Source organism: Aythya fuligula, chromosome 14 (assembly GCF_009819795.1).
Source record: "Aythya fuligula isolate bAytFul2 chromosome 14, bAytFul2.pri, whole genome shotgun sequence".
Lineage (NCBI taxonomy): Eukaryota > Metazoa > Chordata > Aves > Anseriformes > Anatidae > Aythya > Aythya fuligula.
The window spans coordinates 5,416,719-5,429,994 of NC_045572.1; the positions used below are offsets into that span (position 1 = coordinate 5,416,719).

Sequence of the window (13,276 nt, forward strand, 5' to 3'; positions counted from 1 at the left end):
GGACAGAGGTGTCATCTTCATCTCCAGTCACCTATGAGAAAACTAAAAAGTTTTCTTTTAATTGGGGAAATGCAGTGGCAGCTCCTAACTAATGAGTGCAGGAGCTCTTTCAGCTGTCAAACCTATGAGGATAATGCAATAACATCTTGTAAATGAACTGCTCTTTCACACAGAAGGTAAAATTGTGTCTGAAAACACAATATATTTTTTCAAGAATATAATGTTTTATGCAGCAGAGGAAAGAAAAGATGTCTGAATTTTTCAGGAAAAATCAATAAACTTTTTGACAGCTATGCTTAAAATTGGTGATGCATAGGTAACATGTCACATACAGAATGAACCTGTTGTGTTCTTGTATGTGTGAACCTGGATTCTTTAGTGTCTTCAGTGTTTAAAAGTGTTTTCATCAATCAGAATTCTACAAAAGATTAGAGTAGAATTCCAAAGAATATATTTATTGATCTGTGTCTTTTTTCTTTTTTTTTTTTTTTTTTCTTCAGGGTGTTCTTGAGAGCCATCAACAAATTTGCAGAGACGATGAACCAAAAATTTCTGGAGAATATGAATTTTGAAGTCCAAGTAAGTATTAAGGTTTTTAGCTGAGTAGAAGTAGCACATATATTCTAGTCTGTCATTCTGGTCTCTCAGAGCCCTTCTGATATTTTGTTGGTAGTAAAAATGCTATTAATTTGAGTTCTGTGGGATCAGACTATCTTTGATATGATGTGAAAATTTAACTTCAGTTGTTCATGATAAGGGACAAAACTGAGGAATTTTGCACTGTAATTCACTTAAAATAGGCAAGCAGACAACCCCTTCCCTTTTCCCCCCCTTTATCCCCCTTTTCTTTTGGGGGGGGAAAGTGTGTTCAGAAAGGCAGCCTTTGAGATGTAATGCATATAACTTTTACAATATCACATATATGTACATAGGGTAGAATGAGTTGAAATTTGTTTGATGCTTAGATTATTTGCCAGTTAGAATTTATTTTTAATTTTTATCTTGCCTGATATTTCTTTCTTTATTTTTCTCCTTCACTTTTTACTTGCTTGTTTTTTGAGCATTTGCTTTCAAAAATAATTTAAATATGGGCTTTTGTTAGTGTGCTTACTGTCATTCTTTTTAACATATCTACTTTGCCATGCACGACAAAACAAATAAAATGTATTTGGTGGACATAAGTATGGCTACCAGAACCATGCTAGCTACTGTAAAGATTGTGTATATGTAAAAATTTTACCAAGGCACTCAATACCTGTTTAAAATTTTAAAGAAACAGTCTAACCTTGGAACTTTTATTTAAGATAAACTTCCTGTGGTGTTTCTGCACTTTCCAGAATGTTATCAAACATAACCAGGGACATAGGAGTTAAACACTGAACCTTGTAGTTCAAGGGAATATATTAATGCTTGTGCTTTTACTCATGGCTTGTCAAATATCTGAAGGCTTTGAGTAACCTGAACAACATTATGGTAAATGAATAATGCCATTAAAGAATTGTAGTTTTCACAAGAGACTTAAAAGTGGAAGTCAAGCAGATATTTATTTTTTCTTCATGAATAAAAGTTCTGAAGACACCCTATCTATAACAGCACCCTAAATACACCTTTTTTAAAAAGCTGCTGTTGGACTGAAAATGCCAGAACAATGCAAAATATATTGTCTAATCTTTTCTTAATTAAAAATCTAAATTTGGACACCCACAGTTATCTGTACTTATTCAGATCATAGCTCAAAATTTAATGTCTTAAATATTGCTATTGTTTTTCATGTTTACATGGTTTGAAAAAAATCTATACATAGATAAGAGTTTTGCTACTACTCAGACTGTGTAGACTTGAGTACAGAAAAGCACTTAAAGCAAAAAAAAATTAAAAAAAAAATAAATATATATATATATATTTGAATTGAGAAACCTGAGAGATCCTTTAGTCGATCTTCTTCATTTTCTGAGGATCAATTTTGTCTTGAGCTATATAGTTCAAGAAAACTTTTAATCATTACTAGGAAATGAGAACAAAAAAACAGATATAATTTGTTTAATGAAGTTCATAAGCAAGCATGAGCATTAACTCCAGGTAAATGGGTTCCTTCCATTGTTTATTAAATAGTTTCCTTCACAGTTTCTCTCTAAGGCTGTTACTATTTTTAGATTTAATATTTGCCTTTCAACTGTTGTTTTCAAGTATTTTTAGTTCAAAACAAACAAGCTATCCTTCTTTGTGTAGCTGCTGTGGTACTTGCATATTTTTATTTTACCTGTTAAGGTACCAAGAGTCTAGTATAATGTAGGTTTTGTTTTAACTGCTGTTTTGCAAAAGAAAATTCTAAATCAAGCTTAATTTCATTTTTATTTAACCATTATCTCATTGATGGGTTTTCTGGATACAGAACAGTGATGAGAAAATCAAGTCAAAGTTTGAGATGCTTTTCCTGCATAGGAGAGCAAGTCTTTGGGATGTCTTTAAGGTGTCTGTATTCAAAAGAAATTTAGGGTTTTTAAATAAATACTTACTTTAATGAAAATAAACAATACATTTACATTTCATACGGAATGTATTTATTGCCAAAAGTCTGCAGATAGAAACAAATGCCAGCATATTGCTCTTTAGTATTTAGTTCAAACTCTTGCGTTATAAATATTACAATGCAGTGAAAGTATCAGTAGGCAAAAATTGGCAGTTGATGGAAGCTTGGTATCAGAAAGATAGATTCAAAACTTCTAACCAGTTTGGAATTTCTCTATATAGAACAATATATATACTATACTATCCTATATATATAATATAATTATATACTATAATATATATTGAGCAATATATACTATATTCTATAGGAATAGTGTATGTCAGCATGGTGAAAATGTTGGAGTTGCATACTGGCAAAGTTGAAAAATTATGTTAAATTATATTACAAAGAATGAATTCTTTGTAAATGAGCAAATGATTTATACTGTTTTAGGATCATGTTTTCTTATGCATGGTTATTAACAAATAGTTATTAACAAACAATTATAGAAAAACTCTAATTAAAAGTAATTAAAAGAAAGCCATTTAAAGCACAGTGAAGTAGATCTGAGCATTTCTCACTTGGCAGAGTGGTTACGTGACTGTGTAGCAGACAACCCAGCCAAACAAAACAAGTAGACTGTGAAGTAATTGAGCAAATAAAAAATAATACATCTAGAGCAAAAGCAATGCAGAATTTTGTGCTAGTCTGTTGAAGGTTGTTAAATGGAGGATAAAAGGTTCCTGGCCTTTTTCCTGCTTCCAAAGCAGAATTGCTTTTTTACTCACAAAGTGATTCAGGCAGACAGTGAAGAAGAGGTATCATTTAGGACCTGTAAAAGGATGTGGCTGCAATCTTTAAAACTGTTCACAAACTTAAAGCCATAGGTTCAGTGATGAATACTTACCTCAGAGACAAATACCAGAGCTGCACAGCACAGCAGTGATGTGCCATTCTACATAAATTTTCTGCCTTAGCCTGTAATGAACTGGGCACATGGAGTCCATTTATGTGAAAAGCCCTTTTTAAAATTCCAGTGCTTAGTTATCTACAATAGGTCTGAATATTGTGACTGTCACTGGCAGTGGTCAGCCAGGAAGTGCCATAGCTGTTGTTTGGTTTGAGAGTCATTATAAAAGATTCTTACAGGTAACTTAAAAGAAGTTGCATGATGTCTGAATTTATATGCCTGTAGGGCAAGTAAGTCGTTTGTTTGTTTGTTTTAGTGTTTTGGTTTTTGTTTGTTTGTTTGTTTGTTTTGGGGGGTGAGGGTGGGAAGTTGTTGTTTTTTGAGTGCTGCATGCAGACTTTATATTCTAGATGTATTCAGATCTGCTTCAGGCACTCTTGGAAATCAAATCAGATTTAGAAATCGCAGGTGTTGTTCAATGTAATAATCAACATAACCTAGTATAATAAAGACAGGAATAACTAAGAGGCATTTGGTACAGAATATTTACAGTTGTGTTGAAATAGAAAATTGAGAGTTGCAGAAGAAACAATTTTATTGGGGAGAAGAGAGTGTATTGCTATTGTGTTTGACCAAAAATAGACCATGAAGCAAAGACGGAAGAAGGCTTGCAATTGTCATGGTACTCTAAGTTCATAAATGCATACTGTACATGTATAAACAAGGTAGGAATCTTGCATCATACATTAATGGGCATTACTCAGTACTGAAATTAAACTGGAAAATATAGACAATGCATGCAAATCTGAAGTTTAATAGGAGTTGCTGGAATAGGTAAAAAAAACTTCCATATTTAGCAGTTTATATCCTCTTCTTGTCTCTGTATTTGAAATACGTTGTTGGATTTAAGTTAAACACAAAGAATCATAGAATATTCTGAGTTGGAAGGGCCTAACAATTATCATCAAGTCCAACTCTTGGCTTGATACAGGACTACCTAAAAATGAAGCCATATGTCTGAGAGCATGGTCCAAATCCTTTTTGAAATCTGGCAGGCTTGGTGCCATGACTGTGAGTATTGAATCAGACTATCCTGGAAGTCTGTGAAATGTTTCTCACTTAAACATTCTAAAAAACTGACTCATCAGACATCTGCCTGAAGGGATTTAGCTGATTTTACTTTGGGCATAATCTGGATTAAGTGACCTGTCAGGTTTCCTTCCAGATGTGTTCTGTATTTACAATGAGAATAAATTCACTGAAGGGTAAACCATACCACCGAAGGTTTGCAAGTACAGAAAGTGTAATAGTTTAAGCTATTTTATTCAGGATGAATATAGTAAGGAGATGTATTGATGGCACACAAGGAAAATTCAAAAAAAAAAAAAAAAAAAAAAAAAGTAAATTAGTAAAGCAAGTCTAAGTTTAGACATTCTTCCTAAAACCATGATGGTCTGTCTTAATGGTGTTCAGTGTCTTCTTTGATTTCTTTGTTGCATTTTGTGTTAATTAAAAGTCTTATCTGTGAGTTTATAAATTGTTTATATTTTCTCTTTTCCCTCTTCACTATCTGCATGTGCTCTCAGTATTGCAGTTTTGATTTTTATTACACAGTCACTGAAGCACTGTTTTAAAAGTGTGGATAAGGATTTAGTCAGATTTTGCAAATGTCTGGCCAGCTTGGTGAAAATAAATTATTGGTACTGAAGAAGTAAAATGCTGAACAGTTTTTGAGAGAGAGAGAGAGAGAATTGCAAATCACCTAAGAAATCAGATATGACAAATGTCTAGTAGCTTTATTACCAAGTGTCTCTTTTCCTTGGAAATAATAGATACAATACAGAAAGCAAACCAATGCTTGAAAGACCTTTTGAAATTCTTTTATGTGACTCTAGGCAAGTTGGTTGTGCAGACCTGCCTTTTCTTCTATGTATTTACTAAACATGCTGCCACAAAGAGGAGTGCCATGAAGATTGGGTGTGATTTCTTAGGGAGTTACTTGTAAATTAGGCTCAATCATAAATAAAATTAGTATTAGTATCTATTCTTTCTGTGCTTTATTATTTTAGAATGCATATTTCAGTGCATTAGAGGATTGTATGATTGATGTAAACACTCATTTTAGCCTGTGTAATAACTCTTGGGTAATGTATTGCATACTAATATTCTTCAATGCAAAGCCATTGGCTGCATGCTCATGGGGAGTTAGCCTACAAAGGAAATTGATTTCTTATGTAAAGCTAATAAAGTCATTGTCAGAGTCCGATACTCTGTAACCAGGTTCTTTTAGATGCTCCACACATGTGGGTTGTAATGTTGAATATCAAATTTACTTAGATGAAGATAGCTTATGTTACATGAGGTTTCTGACTTAGCAGAGTCTTACAGAAAACACAACAAAAGTGTAACTTAGACTTTGTAAATTTTAACAATTGCAATACACTGTTCAGTTACAATACCAATGTGATTCCTGTTACCAATCTCTGTAATATGCTCACAGTCATGAAGCTGGTTGTCCCTGGTCTCTGGGAAGGATTAAGTGGGTTGATGGAAGCTCAAAACTTCTGCTATTTTCAAAAATATTTTGTTAATTGCTTAGTTTTTATATTCTATGTTGAGCTGAGCCACATATGCATTCCCTCCATGCTGGTCTGGCTATCTCAGAAATATCTCAGAGATATTCACTCTTTTGTAATTAACTTGGGGTGAAACATTTATACCACCAGTTCATCCAGTCAACTGGGATACAGTCAGTTGACCCACTCATCTGACAGAGCTGTTTATCTCAAACAAAGGCCCTGCTCTGGTCCCCTTTGTGGTGAAATACCCACATTGTTCTGTACTGTTCCAGTCAGACACTGCATCTCAGTATGAATTGTAGTGAATAACTGCTGACTAATTATAGGAAAGGGTCACTTCTCAGCTCTAGCTTGGTCTCTGAGGGCTCTGTCCCCAAGCCAACAGCTCATCACTGGAGCTCATGTCGACAAGCAGCAAAGTGTGAGCATTCATGCTCAGCAAGAGAGTTCTGATCCTCGTTTTGTGTCACTGTCCTACTTTATTTCAGCCCTATCATGTGCTAGATAACTTGATACTCAAATGCAAAACATCTTGGAATGTTATTGTGGGCTTAAGAGAAATCAAAACTTGTATCATAGATAAACATTTTGCATTTTTCACCTATCCACTTTTTATTATTCAAAGATTACCTTGCCCCGCTGGGTTTTCATGTTATTTTTGGTATTCAAAAGTTTGAAAGTTACACTGTTGTAATTCAGAACGCTGCATTTTTTTTTCAGTCATCAGAATATTCTGTGAAAAAAATTAAAAGTATTTTATAAATAAGGATATTGTGTCTTTAGGGTGTATTTCTAACAAAGGTAGCATTGAACTTGGAATTATTATGTGAATAAATGCAGTGATAAGACATTGTTTTTCTGCCCATAAACAGGAGTGATTGGAGAAATGTTCATTTTACAGGTGTAATTAACGCATGCAAACTGTATTCCCTATATATTGATAAATACATCTGACAGACTCTAAATTGATCAAATTAGTCTTCAATAACTTTGATAAGGGGATGTAGAGGCTTTTAAGAGCATAAATAATGTTTTTCCTGGGGAAAATGCTCTGAATTAGCATGTTAGTGTACTGTCAAACATTAGACATGAACATAATGTAAATGTTTTTATTAATGGGGAAAGATCTACAGCTTTACCTAGTGCTAATATTCAAATGTAATTTTTAATAAGGCTGTGATTGGTGTGGATGAATTCAGACCATCTTTGAATTGTATAAATGTCTCCAATCAAATGCCATTTGAATCTGCTCATCTATACCAAGTCTTCTGAACTGCAAATATGTACAGACAGAAACAGCTAAAGACTTTTGGACAAACAAGTCTGTTAAGTAGAGCTTTAGGTGGGCTTCCCAGGAATAAATGTAACACATGATCTTTTTGATGTTACAGAGAGGATATTTTCAAGTTTTACTTATTTTAGGAAAAATCTGTGGTTTTGTGTGCTGGTATCTATTCTATATGGTTACTTGTGCACAGGAGGGTTTTCCAGGCAATAAAGGACAAAGGTCACATAAGTTTTTGATGAAACATTAGATTCCTAGAGTATTTAATGTGGATTCCCAACATAGGATTGTATCTCACCATTTAAAATCATTTAAAAGCTCTTAGTTATGGCTTTTTTTTCTTTTTTTTCTTTTTCTTTTTCTTTTTCTTTTTCTTTTTCTTTTTCTTTTTCTTTTTCTTTTTCTTTTTCTTTTTCTTTTTCTTTTTCTTTTTCTTTTTTTTTTCTTTTTTTTTTTTTTTTTCCATCCTTCAAATTGCTGTTGATTGCACTTACTGTTTTCTTTCTACTTTCTCCCTGATACCTATTACACATATTTTTAGTTGCAAATATCTTTTTACCTTTAAGTAAATGAAATATTTAGATCTATTAGTATTTAGTATCTAGAACTATTGTTGACTATTTAGAAGCTTCTTAGAGCATTATTTACTTCCTTGAATTTGTTTTTCCTACTGCAGTTTCTTTTTTCCCTCCCACCTCTAGCATATGAGAGAAGTATTTTATTTTGATTGCCTGGAGAACAAGTAATCTGCCTTCAGAAATGAAAGGCTCTGCAATGGAAATATAGGCTTACTTTCTCAGTACATGACGCAGTACTAACAGTATTTATTCAGGGCAGTATTTTGTCCTTGTTTCATGTAGACAGCTCTTAACAAAATATACTTGAATTTCACACACATTATTGTTGAATTAGAGCTCACAGAGAAGAGGGTAGATACTTTCTGAAGTAGGTGTCAAACAAAGTGTAATTACATTGGGTGCCCTTAGGTCCGAGCTGTTAAGATTCACTTGCTTGTAATGTATTTCACTTCTGCTGTGGTTCATGGTTTAGTGTTGTTAGCTAATGAATCTCATATAAATGTATTTTAGCAGTATTCATTCAGCTGCTGTACTATCAAGAGGAAATGTGTAGTAGTGGTTATTAAATTTCAACTTTCTTGCATTTCTGCTAATTGCATAATACTAATGATGTACAACTTTGCATAATATAAAAATCTCAAATTGTTTGCATCATTTGGTTTCATAAATTATTCAGTATTATGCGTAGTTTAGTATTGCTTGGCTTTGCTCAAAACCATTATAATTTCCTTATATTTAATTTACAGCTGTGGAACAACTATTTTCATTTGGCTGTGGCTTTTATTACCCAAGATTCACTGCAACTAGAAAACTTTTCTCATGCAAAATACAACAAAATCCAGAACAAGTAAGCAAAAATATATACTTCATCATATGTCTTTATTTTTTTTATTAAAATGATGATAAAGATCATGGTAGAGATACTTTTTTTTTTTTTTTTCTAGATATGGAGATATGAGACGTTTAATTGGCTTTGCTATCCGTGATATGTGGTACAAACTTGGTGAGTAGGCAAATGAACTTAATTACAACCGAATGCGTAACATATTGCATGTTTTGCTGAAAAATATCTGATGTGAAATGTTTTTGTAAATATTTGTGGAATTTGACACTGTAAGATGTTTTCACTCTCGTGACTAAACTTGGTACTGACACGAGATACTGTCTGAGTATCATCTATTATTTATTACTACAAGAACTCCCAAACTTCTCTCAAATTTCAAAGATGGCTGGACTTTATTTTGCTGAAATTTAGAACCAAATAACTTTTCCCAGAGTAGGTTGCTCCTGATTCATGTTAAGTGTGTGTATCTTAAAGGTAGTCATGGCAAAAGTCTTTTTTGGTTGCTGAATATATAGTAAGTTCTTTGAAATTAAAATGTCAAACAATTAGAGCTCTTGTTACATCCCATCAAAGGGTCACCTTCATGAATACAAGGCAAGATTTAAACTGGTTGACTGGATGTGAAAGGGAAGGCATGATTTATCCTGAACAAAGTACCATAAGCAGAATATGAGGGATGTTAAAAACTGTGTTACTTAATTTATAGATCTTAAGGACCCACTAAGCAGATAACTGTATACAGGTGAACTGTGTTTTTACCTGGTAATCTTTCTGTATGCACATTGATTGAGGGCTCATCCATTTCAGTTGTTAGGCAAATAATAATAATAATAATCCTGATTTCCATTAAACAGGAAATTCTCTTTTGGCAAGAGGTTTAGGCTGATGAAGTATCCAGTTTATGATTTCCACCAAATGGGTAATAACACAACAGTTGAAGATATTACATAGGAAGTTGAAGATGCTGTTTCTGACTGATTTTTAGGATGAACTTGAACTTTATCTTCTCTCAGGCAGGCAGGGGAGATTTAACTTCCTGTTTTCTTGCAATAAGTTTGTTATTGATTGTGCTAAGAACAGCAGTGCTAACAAGAAATATTCAAGATGCATTAAGGAAAAAATATTTTGAAGACACTGTTTTAGAGAGTAAAAAATTATTCTGAAATTTATACCAGAATGGAATGTCCAGTCTAGTAGTGTCAGTGTTACCATGGATAGACAGCTCTTCAGGTTGGAGCATGTATACAGCTAATTTCATAAAGAAATCAGCATATGGCATTCGTGTGGGTAGTGCATTGTATGTTTTCCTTTTCCATATAATTTATTATTTTATTCATAAATACAGTATTGGGCAGTACACATATCTGTCTGCCTGATACACCATATTTGTTGCAAAGAAATGTTATTTCAAAACAAGGGGATATTAAAAAAAAAAAAAAAAAAAAAGGCTTTTTCTATAGCTTTAATAAAAAGGAGTCTGCAATCTGAAAAGCAGTACAATGTCTTGAGTATAAACCATGCTGGAGGTTTACGGCAAGATTGATACAAATTGTCTTGTTCTTTGAGGCAGATGATCTTCCTTTGTCCATTTAAGTTGTTGTGATGTTTGAGATGTTACTCTTGATCTCTGAAAAGGAAGTAACAGTTGCTGATGGCAGCATAGTCTTTCAAAAGATTTTTTTTTCCCTGTCCAGACAGTCATGTGCTAAGGTCTTTTTTTGGTTTTTGGTTTTGAGCCTTGGTCAGGCAATGGATATTGCTATAATTTAGCTTAAGATTTCTGCTTTTTTTTTTTTTTTTTTTTTACTCATATAAGAGGATTTTGTTGGAGATTATTTTTACAGGTAAAGGAATGATACATGATGCATAATACATGAAGGATACATGATACATAATACATGAATTTCTGTGGTTTTCAAAATACCTGTTATTATAGGTCTTATAGGGTAGATATACCTACCCTATTAAAGTGATTCAGTTGTCATAAGATTTTTTTCTATCTTGACATTACTGATTGTACTAGGATTAGTAATAATTTTTATCAACATGACTGGAAGAAAAATAATGTTGCAAACTATTAACTATTAACATCATTGTTCAGTTATGCTTAAAGTTACAACATCATGGCACCCATGTGAGGGAAGAATTAGGTTACTTTTATTTATGGAATAAGTCCAGTCATATCTTTTTGTGAGAATATTTGAATATTTTAATTTCCTTATAAGCTTCAGGCAGATATTCTGAGACAGGTCATTGGATTTTGATGGTGGTCTAATCCATCTCTCTCTCTTTTTTTTTTTTTCTTTTTTTTTTAACACTATGTGGCATTCCATTCGAAGCTCTCTTGCTGAGAGAATTTGAAGGATTCCTAGTTTATTATTATTATTATTATTATTATTATTATTATTATTATTATTATTATTATTATTATTACTTTCTACTCAAATAATTTAAAAGAGGATGTTTACCGGTAAAAAAACAAAACGTTCATACAAAATCTCAACTCAGCTGGCATACGTTTATATTTCTGGCATTGAATTCTGGCATCTTGGAATGAGGGTATATTTATTAATTTTTTTTTTATCTTTTGAAAAGGGGTACAGATGAAGTTCTGAAGTTCTGAGTCTGTTATTACCATACGCAGTTGAAAAAAAAAATGCTTTAAATGATTGCATGCCCTTAAATGTTTTTTTCCTAAACATTTTTTCCCTCTCCTCTCAAATATCTAATGTGTAATTTTATTTTAGGCCAGAATAAAATTTGCTTTATTCCGGGGATGGTTGGACCCATCCTGGAAATGACACTTATTCCAGAGGTTGAACTACGAAAAGCCACGATCCCAATTTTCTTTGACATGATGCTGTGTGAATATCAAAGGACAGGAGAATTCAAAAAGGTAACTACAAATTTAATATATATATATTTTTAAATGTCATGTAGTCAGTTTATATCTGGCAAATATTTGTTGTGTGGGTTTCTCTGTTTTGAAAAAGTAAAATTCAAAATATTGAGAATAAAAGAAAGAGCTCTTGCACAAGCCAGTTTAGGCTTTCCAAAGTGGATTAGTTTGAATTGAAAAAAACTTCTTTCATAATGACAACAATAAGGCACTAGACAAGAGCCCAGAGAGTTTAGAGAATCTTCATCAGAAATTTCAAAATTTTACTGAAGAATGTCCTGAGTGGCAAGACATTACATTGAAGTCAGTCCGTTGTTAAATAATAGGTAGAATTAAATGATTTCCAGGGGTCCCTTCTCGTTTAAATTTTTCATGATTCCTGTTTGGAACATAGATCTTTACAAAACAAAATTTTAAATTCTTAATAAGGAGTGTCTTGACAGAAGTTTCAGTGAGTAGTTTTAAATGAATTGCACATTAATAGATTTTCAAATAAACTTTTTAAAATACGTACTTTGTGAAAAATAACCCCTGTGAAGATCTGACATTCCAAAAATGTTTTCTAAAGGAGTTTTAGGAGAAAAAAAAAAAAAAAGAATACTTAAAAAATATTTTAAAATCACAAATATTGCATATTTTTGATAGAAAAGAAATAGGATGGTGGAATAGGGCACTTGGGAGCATGGTCTAGATCTCTTTCCACTGCTTAATATGTGCATTTGGACAGTTAGCATCTGTCAGTTTCTCTCCTAGCTGACTTTTCCATTCTCTGCAGACTCTTTGGGCATGGATTTCTTTTTTTTTTTTCTTTTTTTTTTTTTTTTCTTTTCTGAGTTTGCACACTGCCTTTCACAGTAAATTTTAACTTGGAGCTTCAGGCTCCGTAGTTGCACAAATAATGAATTCAGAACAATCCGTGTAACAGTAAGCGACAAACAAAAAGTCGTAATTTTGGACATTCGTAGGAAAGTAGATATAAACATGTCACTTATACCAAGCTAATGTTTAATACTCTAAATCATGTGGGGCATTTCTGTGTCAGTTAAGTGTGGAACAAACCAACAGATGGAATTGCATTTTGGTCTGTATTCCAGAGTGCAAAGCTTTTGATTCAGGGCCAAGATTAAAAACTACTTTGCATTTCTGCATCTGTTCCATACATGTCCTAATAGTTCTGTATTTGACTTCTCAAAAATATTTTACTGCTTCTTGCCTTATACTTCATCTCTTGGGAGGGATGTAGAGGTTTGTACAGACCAAAAATCATGGAAACTTATCAGTCAAACTGACTGATTAGCAAGAACAATAGTTTAAGAGCCTGGCAGATGCTAGATACTTAAATCGCTCCTAATGCTAATATAAATAAGTTTCAAGTGATAATTCTTCAGTGCTGAGGAACAGGAGCATTCATTTTATTAGTGTAAGAATAGTTTTATCAGATGACACTAAAATGATTTCATAATTTAACTGTGGAGTGTCATTGGATTATAACCTGTTTCAGATTTAGTTGGTCAAGAATTGTGGTTTGAGAGAATTGAATTCTCTCCACTATATTGATGAGGTAGTTAAGATCAATTTCTCTAAAATTTCTGCTGTATGATGAAGTTCAGTTAAAACAAAATTGTGTTGAAGTTTTTTTGCTGATGAGAGAGAGGAGAAAAAAACACAGACA

General features: G+C 32.8%; 1 protein-coding gene across 1 annotated transcript in view; it reads left to right on the forward strand.

The window, feature by feature from the left end:
* Positions 1–13,276, forward strand: part of DOCK2 (dedicator of cytokinesis 2) — a 187,729-nt gene that overhangs the window by 132,784 nt on the left and 41,669 nt on the right. Inside the window, exons 30-33 of the mRNA XM_032196787.1 lie at positions 501–579; positions 8,608–8,708; positions 8,806–8,864; positions 11,453–11,601. Coding sequence (XP_032052678.1) covers positions 501–579; positions 8,608–8,708; positions 8,806–8,864; positions 11,453–11,601 — 388 coding nt within the window. The remainder of the gene's footprint in view (positions 1–500; positions 580–8,607; positions 8,709–8,805; positions 8,865–11,452; positions 11,602–13,276) is intronic.